An 18,611-nucleotide genomic window follows, 5' to 3' on the forward strand; every position below is an offset into this window, starting at 1 on the left:
TATTTTATAATAGCGACAGCGATAAATTAATTGGGCCAACCCAATTAAACTGAAACTAATTTTGTTCAGACAATTGAAGTACTATGTCATTATAGTTCCAGCAACAAATATTATTACCAATATGATATTGATGGTTGATTATATTATTATATTTATAGCCTTGATAATAACGGAAGGAAGGTTAGAAACACGACGTGTAAACATGAATTAAGTACCATCAAATATACTACTTGAACATTTTCTTAAGTGGAAACCCGGAAATCAGTTTGTTCTAATTTCCTTGGTTCTCAAGTCATGACTCAATTCAATATAAGTATCTTTTTTTTATTTTGACATTAGAGCCGCGTCTTAAAGTCAATCTATAATTACATAAAAATTAAAAGAAATCACAGATGGAGACACGGAGTATTCAGTTCTTAAATTATAGTGAAATTTAATAACACTTTCTTTCATCGGAATTTAAGTTAGATTGTATCAAACATGTATTGAAATGAAAACACGTTCAACCAATATATATGCATGATTGATGGTGGTGTATGTCAAAAATCCTGAAACACATGCTTTGCATACTTAGGTTCACATTACTAAAAGAAAAGAAAAGCCAAAGTTGGTGCCAATAATAAGTTGCAAATTAAAGCAAGAAGAAAGAAGCGGTAGTCCACCACTTGCCTTGGCACCCCATCCCCATGTGCTAAATGCTATCCACATATAGCCAAACATTTCCTCATGTAAATAAACCCCACATCAAATAGTCGATAATGGATATTGGACTCTATACTAATCGAAAGGACAATCGGATAAGAGACCAAGACCAACACTAAATAAATAAATAATCAAAATAAATTATCAATACATGTATATCAAAAATCTGATTTATATATAATATATAATATAAAAAATATATGAAAGAATATATATAAATACATAATAATTAATTTTGTAATATTTAATTTGTTTTGTTATGCACGTAAAGTTATCAACATTCTAAATAGATTAGTATACTACATGAATACTAAAAATTAGTTCAATTATCTATTATAAAAAAATGTTATTCTAACATTTAATTATTTTAGTAATTAATTATTTTATGAAAAAATATGTGAAATAATATATATAATTTTTTTACAACAACAATAATTATCAACATCTAATTTTCAAGGTATTTAATTAAAAAATATAAATTTTGTAGATATACATTAGGAAAAGATTCAAACTTCTTTGCTTTCATGCTTTAACTAATATATTTGAGTTAAGGTGATTGTTATGGTATGTATCAAGTGATGTTTAATTTGTTAAAAAAAAATATTTAATTTAAAAAGTATAAATATAAATAATTTTTAAATATTTAAAATTTATTATAAAAATAAATTTGATAAAAATTAAATATTAAATTAAAATTAAAATTGTGTAAAATAAAAAATTAATAAAATGATAAAATAAAAAACTAAGCACTATCTATGAGATGTGTCTGCCTATTTTATACTGTCTTGTATCCGTGTACCATATTATAAAATAATTAGGTCTTTATTTTATTAATTTTTTAATTTAAAAAATTTGATTTACTGAATCATAGATAGATTTAAATTTTTTAAATTTTACTTTAGAAAATAAAATATAATCTCTTATTATTTATTTTATAAATTAAACAAAAAAAATATAAAAAAAATTATTTAAAAAAAAAAATTACACTTTATTCTTTTAAATAACTTTTAAATAAAAATTTAAATTTTAGAAAATTTAAATTTATTATAGACACCATAAAATTTGTCTTCAACTAAATCCAAAAAACCAGTTACAGTTTATATATATATATGATGGAAAATAAAAAAAATAAAAAAAAAGAGAAGAAAAGAATAAGAGAAAATAAAATAGAAGGGAAAATGAATTTTTTTGTGTGAGTTGTCCTAACTGCAAATCCAGAGTTAGCTCCCTCCCATGTGTGTCGGGGGAGAGTTGAAGTGCGGTGGTGAGTGGTGGACTAATGAAAAAGGTTGGCAGTGCAGTCAAAATCCATAAAAAGTTAAAAACCTCGTGACTATTCCATCAAAAAAGAATAAACAAACACGTTTCATTTTCCAACACACAAACTTGAAACCACACTTCACTCCCTTTTACTTCCCCTTCAATCCATCATGAAAATTTTTCAATAAGCATCATCGCTAACTCTTTTTTTTTCCCTTCTTTGATCTGTCTCGAGCAGAAATTCAACCCTCCTATTATGGCAAAAACACTGCTGCTTCTTTTTTTCCTCTCAGCTCTGACCTCAAGGATTACTCACCAACAAGAGATCTTCTTTGAAGGCTTCAATGGTGGTGAAGCCGCCGTAAACATGTCCCTAAACGGTGGCGCAGTTATTTACCAAAGCGGCACACTTGGTTTAACAAACGACACTCAGAAGGTGGTTGGTCACGCGTTTTACTCGACCCCAATCCAATTCAAGAACAAGAGCAAAGTTGTCTCCTTTTCCACCGCATTTGCATTCGCAATAGTCCCTCAGTACCCAACACTCGGTGGCCATGGCTTCGCCTTCACCATTGCTCCCTCCAAAGACCTTCCCAACGGTTACCCAAGCCAGTACTTGGGCCTCCTCGGCCCAAAAAACCTCGGCAACTTCTCCAACCACCTCTTCGCGGTGGAGTTTGACACCGTTCAAGACTTCGAGTTCGGAGACATCAGTGACAATCACGTGGGCGTTAACCTCAACAACATGGCCTCCAACAAATCCGTTAAAGCAACTGTTTTGGGACAAGAAGAGCTGAACTTGAAGAGTGGCAAAGTGATTCAAGCATGGGTTGATTATGACTCCTCAAAGAACCAATTGGAGGTTCGTCTCTCCCAAACCTCAACAAAACCCAATTCTCCTATCTTGTCGTACGAGGTTGATCTCTCACCGATTCTCAAGGATTCCATGTACGTTGGATTCTCCTCTTCAACAGGGATGCTAGCTAGCTCTCACTATATCTTGGGCTGGAGCTTCAACATCAACAATGGAGACGCCAAAACCCTCTCCTTGAAGAACCTCCCTCCACTCCCTTCGCGAGACAAACCCCATAGAAGGTCCTTAATCTTAGGGCTCTCTCTCTCAGCTTCGATATTGCTCCTCTGCTCCATTGCCTTATCATTCTACCTCACCAAAAAGCTGAAAAACGCAGAAGTAATCGAACCGTGGGAGCTAGAAGTTGGTCCACATAGGTTCCCCTACAAGGAGCTGAAGAAAGCTACCAGAAACTTCCACCACAAGAACATGCTCGGCTTCGGCGGCTTCGGCGCGGTTTTCAAGGGAACACTGGCAAACAACACCGAAATCGCAGTGAAGCGAGTCTCCCATGACTCCAAACAGGGATTCCAAGAATTCGTGTCGGAAATCGAGACCATAGGAAGGTTGCGCCACAGGAACCTCGTACAGCTCCAAGGTTGGTGCAGAAACCACATCGATCTTCTATTAGTATACGACTTCATGCCAAACGGAAGCTTGGACAAGCACCTGTTCGAAGATTCACCAAGAAAAACGCTAACATGGGAACAGAGGTTCAAGATTGTGAAGGGCGTGGCTTGCGGACTCTTGTACCTTCACGAGGAATGGGAACAGACGGTGATTCACAGGGATATCAAAGCAGGGAACGTTCTGTTGGACGCTGACATGAACGCGCGCCTCGGCGACTTTGGTTTGGCCAAGCTATATGAGCGTGGTTCCAACCCGAGCACCACCAGGGTGGTAGGGACGCTGGGGTACCTTGCGCCGGAGCTAACGAGGACGGGGAGGCCAAGCACGTCTTCCGATGTTTATGCGTTTGGAGCGCTGCTGTTGGAGGTGGTGTGCGGGAGGAGGCCGGTGGAGGCGAAGGCGCTGCCGGAGGAGCTTGTTCTGGTGGAGTGGGTGTGGGACCGGTGGCGCTTGGGGGCGGTGTTGGAGGTGGTGGACCCCAAGCTTGGCGGAGTTTATGATGAGCTGGAGGTTGTGGTGGTTATCAAGTTGGGGTTGCTGTGTTCGTGTGAGGTGCCGGAAATGAGGCCAACTATGAGGCAGGTTGTGCGCTTCTTGGAAGGGGAGATCCCGTTGCCGGAGGGGATTCCTCCGCCGGATGGCTTTGGTGGTGGAAAGTCTGGACATTCGTATGGCGGGAACACGTGGTTGTCGCCGCTTGATGATGACGTGGAGGGTACAAGGGATGAGGATGGTAGCTAGGCCTCTCCCTATTTGGTTTGTTTTTCATTTTTAATATTTTGGTTTTAAAGATTTTATTTAAAAAAGTAAAAATAAAAATAGATTTTTTCGTTTTTAGTAAAATTCTTAGCTTGATACAAAATTAGGAGTTCATAATGAAGAGATCTAGCTTGGTTAAGAGCAATCATCCAGCATGTAAATCAATAAAATCATACGACCAGATACACACACCACATTCTTTCATCCAAATTCCAATCTCTCTTTCCGCATCTTGCTTAATTCAACCAAAGCTATATTTTGTTATTTCAACGCGCATTGGCTTTGAATGATAGCTAAACTAGACATAGGAATAGATAATAGATGTTATTAGTTGTATAATTCCATGAAATGCAACTACTACATTTTCAGTATGCAACTATTTTCTCGTAATTATTGAATGTAGGAGGGCATTGGGGGCACGCTTTTATGATTATGGATTCTACCTTGAATGAGAAGTGGCAATGAAATCTTCTTTTTTTTTTTGTCGAAAACTCGAAATGGTAATGGTAGGAGGCGAGAGAATAACATAGTGATGAAGCCGACAATAGAATCTTTTGTGATCTAAAACATACATATCCAGACATTTCGAGTCAATTTTGACACGATGAACGTTCTATCAAGGGGGAGAAGCAAAAAATTATAAATATAAATAAATAAATCAACAATAAAAAATCGAAGAAAAACTCCTCTAGTATAGCACTTTGCTCACAGCTGCACTATCATCATTCGTGTTCTGGATTACTCAATGCTACCTCAAGTGCATACAATTTTCCCCCTTTGGCATTGCCATCAAGGTAGCAAGGAGACAAAACTTACACCAGAAACTACAAAGAACTTGAAAATATGTGAATGTTGTACAAATATGTCTTTCCCAATAGAGTTCAGCATATAACAATTCTGAGTTAGGGAAAAAGAGCATTAGTTGCAAACATATCAATTCATAAGATGAGCAATCTTAGCAAGAAACAAAATCAAGGTTCCACCAACTCCTTTCATTCCATTTAGTTTCAGTTTCTAAGAGCTGTACACTCTCTTGGTGCAACAAACGCTGCAAAACTACCAACTACGCTAGAGCCAACTACACAGAATTGAAAATTATGGCAGTAACATATCTAACAACAATTATAACATCCTCATCTTCCCCACAAGGCCCTACCCAAGATTCCCTCTATTTATTCTGATGATCAATTCTACCAGCTAGCATCTGGAAAACAATTGAAAAATGTGAATGATACACATTTTCTGCATTTGTTAAGCAAATAATGAGGAAAACCGCCAGCATGGATTCTGCAGAAAAAAGAACAGATCTCCGAATCATCCACTACTGGTTTACCAGTTTGTCTCCAGTGTTTTCATCCTCGCCATCTTTCCCACAGCTGAAAATCTCATGGTCATCAAACCCTACAAAAACAAGGAAACAAGATAATTAATGACATTGTCTACCAAGCAGTTTCCATATCTATTACTGAATGATTGGAAAAAAGTGAATGGAGAGGCAGTTTCCATATCTATTGAAACACACATAACTACCTTCGCCCAAGTCTTCAGCTTCATCATTTAAAGGCCTTATAGGCATTGAGTTAACAGAAGATGTATCCAGTACCATGCAATCCAAGTTCCCATTCTCTTGGAAGTATAAATCGTTTGCCTTGATCCATTCCTCAACCATACTGATGTTGTTGAAGGATAAGGGATCACTCAAATGTTGTTCTTTGCTGGTGTACCTGAAAGAAAATCAAACAACAGAATATAAATTCCCTTTCAACTGCAAACTGCATTAACAGAATCTATCAATATACAACCATCTAAGCTCACATTTGTCTTAGTTGTAAGTTGTGTTGAACGAAGACAAGATCGTTGAGATGTTGCCGTTCTATAAAATTCCTTGTATTCATTATTTTTTGTTCAAAAGGAATCTGGTTTCTTTTGTAGATTGGTAAACTGCATGTTTGACTGAGAATACGAATTGCTAAACGTGACATGTTGGGGCAGCCTCCTCCATATGTTGACCACCATTCAGCTACAAAATAAACATATGAAAGATAAGTACATGAAATGGGGTTAGTCTAACCAGTCATCAGAGAAAGGAAATGCTCAAATAGGGTATCTTGAGTATAATATGTCTCAAGTATTGAAGAGACATTCAAAGAACCCAATCATTGTTGGTGTAATAATGCTATGCAGGTCATAACAGAAATTATATCCAACTTTTTACCGGATTTTAGAAGAATTATGCTAACAGTGATTCTACAACGTAAACAAACTTTCAACAACAATGCTAATGGGGTGGTCACATTGCAGTTGCAGTACATTCAGAGCTCATGCAGAAAATTTCAGTTTCCACTCCTATGACACTAGTTTTTATGTCTAAGCATAAGCATTTTACACAAAGGACAAGATAGTTTTTTCCTCTTTCAGTTGATCAGTTTTTATATTTATGCATCATTACTATTTTGGGTAAATAGCATTCGTAAATTTTGATTTTTTTTTTTTTCCTGCCTATTAAGTTACTTAAAGCAAAAGAGAACATGGCAACTGAAAATATATTATTCCTATCTAAGAGAATAGGTTATCGGCCCTTACAAGGAAGTAAATTATCTCTAGCTCTGACTGCCATCTTTCTCCCAAAATCTCCTGCACCAGCCTTGTATAATGTTATCTCTTTGATAATTTTGTCTTGGATTCTTGTATCAGGGACTAATCTCTCTATGCAATCAAACATCCCCGAGAGAATCTCACTGTGGATATCCCCTTGAATACCAAAGAAGAACTTTGGATTAAGATAGAAACCAGCAGCATGAAGGGGATGATTCCACAACCTTTCCCATCTGTGATGTATAATATTCCAGTACACCATATATTCCTCCTTCTTAACAAGTGCTTTCTTAATAGCTTCTTTTGCCCGGTAAATTCCAGCATAAATGTAACCCATTGCAGGTCTTGTCTCACTGGCAGCTGTTCTCAGGACTCGCAAGAGAGGAGCTGTTAGACGAACAATCATTTCACATGAAGACCAAAACGCTTCATCACTTAGGATATCTAACATTTCCAGACCTGCTGGTTTCTTTGAGTATGGGCAATCCATCCACTCCTGAGAAGTGACCATGGCCTGTAAATTGTGTTTGAGATCAACCATTCGTTTCAATGTGGAAAAGTTTGTTGCAAACTGTGAGAAGGCAGGATCCACAATATCATTCCCTAAAGTATACCTTCTAACCATACTCAAGACCGAACTACAATTGTACACAAATCTTGTTATAGATCTAGCTTGTTCAATCACAGTAGTAATCCACTTGAGATTTCCAAAATCTTCAAGAATCAAATCAATGCAATGAGCTACTGAAGGACTCCAATAAAGGGTAGGAAAAGTATCAGTCAGCCGCCTACCAGCATCGGCATATTGCTCTTCGCCTGGCGTAATCACTTGAAGCACTTGCCCGACTCCAATTTCTTCTACTATTTGTCTTAGCAACTCATATATACTCTCTGCAGGAACTGAAACCTCAGTAGCATCAAAAGTTTTCAAAAAGATTATTCCTTCGGGACAGTAAGCGAAAATGTTTAGCAGCATTCTTCCAGCTTCTGAACTCAGCTGATCCACCAAGATAGAGCAGCCTGTCCTCCCCCATGTCATCCTGCACCTATCTACATCATTCTTCATTTCTTCCACAGAGGTTTTCAGGACCCAACCACGAAGTTCATGATGCGAGGGGCACTCGAATCCCGGACCCCTTGAAGCAATTGCCTCCACCATCTGCTTGAAATAGATTGAGTTCACAGCATCAAAAGGTGCACCAACATCGTAGAAAAACCGACCTATTGCCATATTAATGTGACTGTCCATCCTTTTGGGAACCACTGTATTTTTCTCCACCACAGGAACAACCTCAGGGTTGGCATAAGTTGCAGTCGATTGCTTGGGTCTTAACTTCTTTCTCCTTTCTACACCTTTACTCATCCCTTCCCCAGCAGGCACTACCGTATTCGAATTGCCTTCCACTGGATTCTGTATTGCAAGGGATTGTATTCCCTCATTGGCATTCCCATCCACCTGATTTAGAACCGAATTCACTACATTATTCACGACAGTATCCAAAGGAGTAAGATTCATGATCTCTTCCTCGATCTTCTGCTTCTTCCTCTTCCTCATGACAACCCCATCCAAGCTCTGCTGCATATGTAGCCTAACATCATGGGGAACACGGCTGCAGGTGGATGCATTGCCCTTCTGACAAGCAAGATGTTCCTTAATCCTATGAATCCCACCACCCTTGAACATCTTGAGGCAATATATGCACTTCAATTGAACCTTGTCCCCACACTTAAACATCTGAACATGCTTCCATGCAGGGTCATGTTTCTGGGGTGTAATTTGAACCAGTTCAAGATTTGAACCCATCTAGGACTGATCACACCCCCCGCCTTTTTCTTCTTTTGCAGCTGAAATCAAAACAACAAGCACTATCTCATAAAACTAAAACTAAACCCACGTGCAATTTCTCATTTTTCAGTGTCAAATGTTGTAACGATTCAATCCTTGGCAATTTGCATCTAAGAACATTTATTTTCATATAAAACACGAAACTCTGAAAATACCAAAAATTAAATAAATAAAAAACAGGGATACAGAGAAGAAAAGAAAAGAGCTTACCCGGTTCGTGTGTGGTGTTGAGAATCGCAATCGAGATGGAGGAATTGAGTTGGGGAATACGAGCAGAAAAACAGAACCGAGTTAGGGTTGGAGTTCTGTTGGAAGAGAGAAGTAACCGGATGGACCGGTTAGGGCAGAGAGAGGGGAGATTTGAGTTTGCTCTGAATGGATCCGGTTTCGGCGGTCAAAGGTTATATAGCCGGGCCGGTTTGATTCGCAACGAAAAACCGAGATTCGTGCTCTTCCTCCGGAGCCGGACAACACTGGTGGTATTCTGGTTGTCTCTTGTATCGCGTATATTTCTGTTTTGTCCAACCCAACGCAACTCAACCCAACCCAACTCAACCCAATTCCACCGTTCCTTATAAAGTCAAAACCCTTCTTTGATCTTACTTTTTTTATTTTTTTGGTCAAACTTAAATTTCAGTTTCTTTTTTTTTTTTTTGGTGACTTAAATTTCAGTTTCTTTAATCATGCATGTTTTATTTATCCTTTTTTTTCCCCCAAAATAGTGCTCAGATCCCTATGATTCAAATCAATAAAAAAACAAAAAATATGTGTTCTTTAGCTATATATACATGTTAATATTATTATTTATAAAAAGAGTAAACATTTAAATTAATTTTTTAAAATTTATATTAGATATTTTTGTTAATAAATTTTTATTTTTTAAATTTTTCAAAAATTACTCATATCAAACAAATTATTTTTTATTATTTTTGTTAAATTTTAAATATATGTATGTGTTCCAAAAATAAATTCCTAATAACAAATTTTATTTTAAAAAAATTAATTCTCAAAAATATTATTATAATACAAATAAATCCCTTTTAAAACAATTGAGGATCAATCTGTTTGACATGAGTAATTTTCAATGACTTTCGGATAATAAAAATTTATTCGCGAAAAAATGCCCGACTTAGAACTTTTTGAGTGTTTGCTCTTATAAAATTTTTTAAACATTTTACTTTAATAAATATCTAACAAGTTGATTAAAAACTAAAACATTTTATATAAATTATTATATTAATACCTTTAACAAATGTCCTTAACAAATTCTACCTTATTAATATAAGATGAATACGGATCAGATCGAATTAAATATAGAAAAAATTTTAATTTAATATGCACTAAAATTATTGGATTAGATTTAATATACACATTTTTAGCTTAGAATCCAATCCGAACGTTTTTGAATTAGATCGGATTGGATATCGAATAAATTTACAAAAACAGAAAATAACAAAAGTAACAGAAAATTAACAAAAATGATCAAAAGATTATCAAAAAATTAACAAACATTAACAACAATAAAAATGTCCAGAAATAGGGTTTTAAGGCTGCGTTTGGTTTTGAGAACAACATAAAAAAAGACATTGAGAATAAGATATAAAGGATAGAAACACAAAAATTAGTGTTTTTGTATTTTGTTTGGTGATCGATAAACTAGAACAAATTATAAAAATATAATTTATTCTCATTTTTTCATAAAAAATGAATTAAGAAGAAAATTTAATGATAAAAAATATAATTATGAAAATTTGATAAAAATAACGAAAGAAAAAATGAAAAATAAGTTGTATCTTTTGTTAGTATCTCTGTGTCACAAAATACACTAATTTAATGTCTCTAGACACAATGTCTCTGTCCATGTCTTATCTGCCAAATATAATTTTGTATTTCTGTATTCTTGTCTCATGCCTGTAAACAAATACAGGCTAAGTTATGACAAAAAAAATTAACAAATATTAACAAAAAAATAACAAAAACAACCAGAGAGTACAGACATAGGATTCTGAACGTAAATCACAGCATGGACTCTAGAAATAAGGTTTTGGTTCGATTATGGAGAAAGCCAAGAGCAGGAACGCGATTGGAATCGGCAGGGGTGGCAAAGCGGGCCGGCCCGCCCCGCCCGCCTAGGCCCGCCCCATAAACGGGGCGGACCGGCTCGCCCCGCTTTATGGCGGATCGGCGGGTTGGCGGGCTAGCCCGCTTCTTTTTTTTGAAAAATAAAATTCATTAAAATTAACTAAAAAATAATAATTAAAAAATCAAATACAAATAAAAAATAGTCAAATTATAATATAATTGTTTTAATATTTTTTTTATTTTTAAATTCAATAAAATTGTTCAAAATAATATTTGTCAATAGAATCATCTTTATTTTAAAAAATAAGTCACATACTTTGAGCATATATACGAAATTGTAAAATAAAATAAATAAAGTTAATAACTAAAAGAAGAATAAAAACAAAAAAAAAGTGTTTAAAAATTCTATAATTATTAATTTTATAATAGTAATCACTCTTTTATTTAATAAAAAAATAAAAAAAATCTTCAGCCCGCGTGGACCGGCCCGCCCCGCCCCGCCAAAACCCGCCAATTTGGCGGTGCGGGTTTGGCGGGTTTTTTTAATTTGTCGGGCTCCAAATTCTAGTCCAACCCGCCTTTTTTAGCGGGTTTAGCGGATCGGCCCGACGGGCTCGACCCGTTTTGCCACCCCTACCGAATCGCTAAGTTGCAGCATTATGGAGAACACGAAGAAGGAAAAGCAGAAAACGAAACAGAACCCAATTGGAAGTAAAATACCATCAAAGACGAGATTGGAAAGCAGAGAACCGAGGCAACGCCGACGAGAAACACAAACAATGGAGAATATGGGAACTGAGGCAGGGCCAGTAAGGAACACACGTGATGGAAAAGGAGTGAGATAAGCGGCGATTCCGACGACTGAGGAGAGAAAGTAAGGTGAGCGACGACTGAAAGGGAGTGCGGTGAGCGACAACTAAGAGGAAGATGATAGTGAGAACAGAGGTGGCATGGCGGCGCACAGTATAACACCCTCACTATCAGAATGTCAAATTTCCGGCTGCGCCACTCTGATAGCTTGGATATTACGACGAATCTAATCATATTTGATGGTAATCAGGTAGTCCATATGACACTTGATTCACCATGGGAGGGATGCCCCCATCTGCATTTGGAGTGGGTCTGCCGATTGATGTTCCAGCAGATCAGCCTCAGAGACCTTTTAGAGTGAGGCGTCCTCCTCGATGTGGCATAGGCTCTCATTTGCTTGGTGCATTTGGGGACGATGACCATGACAATGGTGATGATTAGTAGCATTATTATGTTTATGATGTATTTGTATCCCGCTTATGTATATTTATTTGGATGACTGTATGACTTTATATTATATCTGTTTATGTTTGCTTATTTGGATGACTGCATGACTTTATTTTACGTCCGCTTATGTTTGCTTATTTGGATGACTGTATGGCTTAATATTATGTCTTTTGTGGTGTGCATAACATTCATATTATATATTTATATTTATATGTATGACATTTAGGGTAACTTTACTGTCGTTATCTTCTTTTTGAATGGAATTAACTTAAACAAAATACCAAAAGAACATTACCATATAACAATCACCATACATGATTTTGAATCCCGTGCAATACTTCAAACTAGTTCAAATAAAGATAAAATGGCAACAACATAAACTAAAAGAAAGGCAGCATAACATCTAACCATCAGATCCGACCATGGAGCCTCGCTAAGGGCAACTCCTACGAGTGTGCCCGGGCAGTCTGCAGAGGTCACAGCACTTTGGTCTACTAGGATCAGCATCATCCATGGTGTTATGGATTCTGGTGGACCTCGGTCGCCCTTCTCTTACACGTCTCATATTAAGGTCAGGGATGACAGTAGGTCCGTCATATGGCGGCCGAAGTCCTTCTAGAATAGATGGTGTAAATCCCATCAGGTACACGTTGAACACCTTAGACATGCTGTAAACATCATCAACATATATTGCTCAGTTCAACCGCGACTGAGCACAGCATGTGATTGCATGGCAACATGGGTAGTGCAGAGTTAAAAGGTAGCCACAGTCGCAGGTACGATCTCTAAGAAAAACTCGATACGTACCCAGCGAAAAGTTACCGGTAGGAGCCGTCTCGGCCATAGTATACTCAGACTGATGCCTGTCAAACAGAGTGACAGTGAAACATCTCGAATATCTCAAGTTGCGCTCTATGGCTTTCACTAGTGCATGGCAAAACTAGTGCCTAGAGACTAATTGCACGTTTGCCATCTGACCTCGAATCACAAACAGTCTGCAATCATAAGTATGTCGACTTGACCAACGAAGTGACTGGTAGATTTCTTGTGCCCTTCAAAACAGAGTTAAAACACTCAGATATGTTGGTCGTTATTTGGCCAAAGCGTCTGCTGCCATTCTTGTGTTGGGTCCACTTATCCTGCTCCATTCTGTTTTGCCAATCACACATAGCCGGATTTTCAGTTCTCATAATATCAAACCAATAGTCAAATTCTGCTTCAGTCTTCGCATAAGTAGCATTTACAAGTAGCCTCTTCGTATCTTGGCCCTTGAAACTGAGGGAGAAATTGGTAGCAATATGATGAATGCAAAATGCTTGATATGCATGAGGAGGTAGCCAATCACTATCAGGTACCTCCAGTGCAGCCTTGATGCCAAGGTGCTTGTCAAATATCACCAAAATATCCTATTGTGGAGTCACATGTCTTTTCAGGTTGGTCAAGAAAAAGGCCCAAGACTCTGTATTTTTCCCTTCCACAAGTGCAAACGTAATGGGTAAGATATTCGAGTTTCCATCTTGTGCGATAGCCAGGAACAACGTACATCCATACTTGCCATACAAGTAAGTACCATCGATGCTGTCTAGCGGCTTGCAATGTCGAAAAGCCTCAATACAAGGAGAAAAGGTTCAGAAAAGATGATGAAAATACACGGTTGATTCATCAACCATAATCACCAACTCTAACTAGAGAGGTCTTTAACAGACCAATGGTTCCCTCCATGGTGGACTGCACAGCAAGAATCTAATGGGGCAACTCGCCATAGGACTCTTTCCAAACTCCGTAGATCTATACTACTATCTTCTACTTCGCCATCCACACCTTCCTGTAGCTAGGCCTAAATACATAGGTTGGTTCAGTACCTTGCTGCAATATCTTTATCATAACCGCAACATCGGCTCTAACCAATGGAAAGATCCTCGCACAAATGACATAATAATCAATCTACTGGTGATCGTTTGAAATTGAGGTGGCCAAGCTAGTGTGAGGTTCGTTGTACCTCCTAACTTTCCAGGTGCTCTTTCAATGCCGGAGTGTGATATGAATCAACTACGTGCAACTTTTACCGAACTCCTTGTATCTCCCATGGTACTTAAGATGGTTTGATTCTATCATCCTATACTCAACTTCACACCGGATGCTGTAATCCTTTACACTCAACATAGCTCTCTCCTTACTTTGGAAAGATTGGCCAATCTGAAACTTCGTAAGAGCAATTGGATCATACAGTCCCTGACTCCCAGAGGTAGGATTTATGTCCGGCTGTTGGCCGATGCCCTCCAAGTTCAAGGTTGACAAATGTGGAAGATGTTGCTATGTGGCGGAACTCGATGGCCCATGATGTGTAGGTGGATTACTGTGAGTATTCTCATCACCGTCCCCAACAATGTCAATGGGCTCTTCGTTCGAAAAATCCTCTCACATCACATTTTCAATTCGATCCAGTCTAGCCTCAACTGCAAAATCAGGAATTAGGCAAGGTGAACTAGCCATCCCAACTGTAATAGATGGAGGACCAACCAACGGACAAGCAGTTGCAACCACAGGCATCGAGGTTGAGGCACCCCCAAAGTAGTCGACTGAGGATTCGGTACTGATACCCCAGAGCTGTCAACACCATCTTTCAACTTGGCAAACAACTTGTGTATTCTAACTTCCGAAAAACTTCACCTACAATGAAACAAGACCTGCATATCTTCATCGGACCCTATCACAAATGTATTGTACGTCTGACGTGGCGGAAATTGGTGAATTAAGAATTGTTATGAGATATGCGTTGCAAGTATAGTTCTTAACCAACCAGAAATCCGCTTATCAATTTAGAGGGGTTGTCACAAAAATCAAAATTAAAATACTGGGAGTATGAATCCCAGGTCGTCTCCCAACGAGTTGCAGAAAGGTGTGCTATTTTATTAATCAGATGTTTTCAAAAAGGGTTTGAGTTGAATAAACAGGAAATTAAATTGGAGAAATTAAGTAAGTTAAATAAAAGCCTTGACTGGGAGTAGATTAGTTGGAAGCCCTATTCTTGTTGAAGTACTCTCAAGATTAATTGATAATTGAAGGTTGTTCTGTTTAGTTATCCCTTACTAGGTAAGGAAAAGTCAAATAAGTTGGAATGTTGTTTCTATTCACAAGTTCCAATCCGCTCAATTGAAAAGGATTAGTGTCAGTGACTAGAGAGCATTTCAACAATAAACCCAATTACAATTTTTCTTTTAAGCATCCCAACTCAAGGGTTCCTTTCAATCAACTCCCCATCAAGTTAGGGAACTACTCGCTCATTGTGAATGTAGAACTCATAACATAGGAAAGGAAATTAAAGAAAGACGTTATAAATAAAACTCAAAGGAATCAATTAAAAATAAAAGTAATTCTTGTATTAATAAATTCTAAAATAATTCAATAGTAAAATTGATTAAATTAAAGGACATGGAAGAGTAAGGCCAAGTAAAGAAAACAAACTAGAATGACGAAATCTTGATGAGGTAATAACTCTTCTCAATATCCCAATGCAAAGAGCAATAGAAATAAAAATCCTAAGAACTATGAATGTGTCGAGAGAAAACCTAGAGGAGGAGTAAAACTAGATCTAAAAACTAAAACTGTGTAGAATGAATATTGTTGTTGGTTTCTGCATGTTCTCTGGCTCTAGTCTGCTTTTCTGGGCCGAAAACTGGGTCAAAACAGGGCCCAAAATCGCCCCCAACGAATTCTGCAAATTATGCAGATCGCGCACGTCACGCGATCGCGTCATTCATGCAGACGCATCATTCGGCGTTTTGCTTTGCCACGCGGGCGCGTCGTCTACGCCTCCGCGTCACTTGTGCTATTCCAATCCGCGCGGTCGCGTGAGCCATGCGGCCGCGTCACTTCTCGCTGGTCATCTCCTTAATTTCTTATGTTCCTTCCATTTTTGCAAGCTTCCTTTCCAATCTCCAACTCATTCATGCCCTATAAAGTCTGAAACATTTAACACACAGATCACGGCATCGAATGGAATAAAGGAGAATTAAAATACATAATTAAAAGTCTCTTAGGAAGCAAGTTTTCAATCATGTAGTAATTTTAGGAAGGAAGTATAAATACATGCTAATCATATGAATAAGTGGGTAAAGATCATGATAAAATCACACAATTAAGCACATTATAAACCATAAAATAGTGGTTTATCAACGTCACACTAGTTGACACAACAACAATAGGGGATCATGTAAAATAACTTTTTCACCCACTTTAACCCACACACCCCAACTTTTGTAATATGCTGATTTTTAACTCTGACAACATATTCGATGCCTGGATAAAGACCCTCAGTAGTTCCCTATACGTAAATTTAACATCGTGCTTTTTGTTTTTCTGAATTTTTCTAGAGCAATGCACTAAAGTTAGGAAACTCTCCTCATCATCCATATGTGAAAATGACACTCTACTACTTCTCAATTGCCTGAGTCGAGTATATATAGAGAATAATTCTATGCATAAATCGCTACTACCTCCAGCGGTTTTTACCTAACCCTCTTTGAACATAAACCACTATAGCCAGCATTATGTGTGTTGCCCCTCCTTCAGAAATCGCTACAGCCTATAGCAGTTTCTGACCAGCTCTATTTCAATGTAAATCGTGGCTACCAGTAGCGGATTACATTCAGTTTAAATCTGCTGGAGCCTGTAGGGATTTTTATAGTTATACAAAAATTGCAAATAAGTATGAAGTTTTAAAAGTTATAATAGAATAAAATTGGTTTCCAATCATTTTAATTCAGTAACTTGTCCTAATAAAAAATAAGGTTACTATTTTAACATTCTACAAAATTTATAAAATAAATTTTGGACAATAAATAAATTTTTAATAAAGTATATATTAGATATTATTATTTACGTAATAATATATATATATATATATATATATATATATATTATTGATTATTAAGTTATAATTAAATTCGAACTCAATTTTTGTTAATTAAAATTTAAATGAATATTTTGCACGTATAATCAATTTTATTTTTGTTATTGAAATTAAAAAAGGGTGAGTTGTTAATCAATTCTAAATTTAAATTTAATTTTAAATAAAAAAATATAAAAAAATAAATTTGTATCTCATTGACTAGAACTAAATTTAAAATAAAAAATTACATTGTATATCATATTGTAGAATAGTATAGTCATTTGGTTTTTTTTAATAGCAATTAGTGTCGAATAAAATGACATAAAAAATTAGAAAAAAAATGTATTTAACAATCCAAAAGATAATAATTTATTTTTTAATAGAATAAATTACTAAATAACAAAAAGTTATTATGATTTCTCCTCACACAAACTAATACTCGACGATGGTGTTACAATAATGTATGTTACTAAAGAAGATTAACTAATCCAATAGCTTTTGTAATGGTATATGTAAGTTTGGAAGTTTGAAAATCGTATCATAAAATGTGTGAAGTTTTAACAAGTAACAACGTCGATCATATTGTTTTGACTTCAATAATGAATATGATATCAATAAATAAAATTGCTTCAAGTAAATTTTAACAAAGATAAATCCCAAAGTATTGCTATATATTGATGAGAAATTGTTCAAATTTAAAAACAAATACTATTTTTTCTACAATATTTTTTAATTCGGTAAGTCGAAGATTAATCTACCGTAAATTAAAACTCATTTAAGGGTTTACAGCTAATCAGTAAGTTATATTTCAATTTCTAATACTTAAACGGATGAATAAGATGATTGCTCGATTAACCCAAATTGATTAAAATAAATAATACTTATTTTTAATATTTTCAACATTCAAAACCATTAAACTTTAGTATTAATTGTAACTTTATAAAATATTCAGTGATAATCACTATATATATTTTTTTATTTTTTATATATTATCTTGTGTAGAACATAAAAATATACACTAATTTATTATAACAAATAAGTTAAGTCATATATATATACAAGAGTGCAAAATAAAATAAATAAAAATAAAAAATGAAATAAATAAATATTTTAAAAATAATAATTTTTATTTTGGGATATATATTTTTATATATAGTACTCACTATTTTATATATATATATATATATATATATATATATATATATATATATATATATATATATATATATATATATATATATATATATATGGGTGTTCGCGGTGCGGTTTGGATCGGTTTTGAGTAAAAAATTCATCCAATCTGAACACTAATTTTGCTTGGGTGTGGTTTAGATTGGATGACTTTAAAAAAAATCCGATCCGATCCGATCCAATTTCAAGCGGTTTGTATTGGATTGGATTTACGGTTTGTAAATTAAAAAAATTAAATACATATAACAAGTCTTAACATCAAATTTTAAATAATCAACAATAACATAACAAGTCTCAACAATATTTTTAAAAGCCAACAATAACATAACAATAGAAATAAAATTATAGGTTAGTAAAAATAAATAAATAAATAACATTTTGAACATAAAATATTTATTAAATAATAATACTGAATAGTATAAAAATGTATAACAAATTGAACATGTTATAAGTATAATTGTAAATATAATAATAAAATAATAATATTATAGTACATTGTGCGGTTTAGATTGGATTGGATCGGTTATGAAAAATAGATCCGAAAT

General features: G+C 35.7%; 2 protein-coding genes across 2 annotated transcripts; one reads left to right on the forward strand and one right to left on the reverse strand.

Moving 5' to 3' along the window:
* The first annotated feature begins 1,950 nt into the window (after positions 1–1,950).
* LOC107631284 (L-type lectin-domain containing receptor kinase S.4) lies at positions 1,951–4,414 on the forward strand. The gene has a single exon (XM_021119532.2). It carries the CDS (start codon positions 2,219–2,221, stop codon positions 4,184–4,186), a length of 1,968 nt encoding a protein of 655 aa, XP_020975191.1. The 5' UTR covers positions 1,951–2,218; the 3' UTR covers positions 4,187–4,414.
* A 745-nt stretch (positions 4,415–5,159) lies between these two features.
* LOC107631283 (uncharacterized) lies at positions 5,160–9,203 on the reverse strand. Its single transcript, XM_016334683.3, has 5 exons — positions 8,856–9,203; positions 6,788–8,644; positions 6,020–6,224; positions 5,735–5,928; positions 5,160–5,605 (listed from the first exon to the last, which is right to left on the reverse strand). Exons 2-5 carry the CDS (start codon positions 8,601–8,603, stop codon positions 5,526–5,528), a joined length of 2,295 nt encoding a protein of 764 aa, XP_016190169.1. The 5' UTR covers positions 8,604–8,644; positions 8,856–9,203; the 3' UTR covers positions 5,160–5,525.
* Between the last annotated feature and the right edge of the window lie 9,408 nt (positions 9,204–18,611).

This window comes from Arachis ipaensis, chromosome B3, assembly GCF_059453495.1.
Source record: "Arachis ipaensis isolate K30076 ecotype BB chromosome B3, ASM5945349v1, whole genome shotgun sequence".
NCBI lineage: Eukaryota > Viridiplantae > Streptophyta > Magnoliopsida > Fabales > Fabaceae > Arachis > Arachis ipaensis.

Bases quoted from the DNA above. Each gene is read 5' to 3' on its own strand.
- LOC107631284 (XM_021119532.2), top strand. From the start codon at position 2,219: ATGGCAAAAACACTGCTGCTTCTTTTTTTCCTCTCAGCTCTGACCTCA.
- LOC107631283 (XM_016334683.3), bottom strand. From the start codon at position 8,603: ATGGGTTCAAATCTTGAACTGGTTCAAATTACACCCCAGAAACATGAC. The intron at 5,929-6,019 runs GTGAGCTTAGAT...ATTTTCTTTCAG, and splicing joins AACTTACAACTAAGACAAAT to GTACACCAGCAAAGAACAAC. The intron at 5,606-5,734 runs GTAGTTATGTGT...TTGTTTTTGTAG, and splicing joins AGCTGAAGACTTGGGCGAAG to GGTTTGATGACCATGAGATT.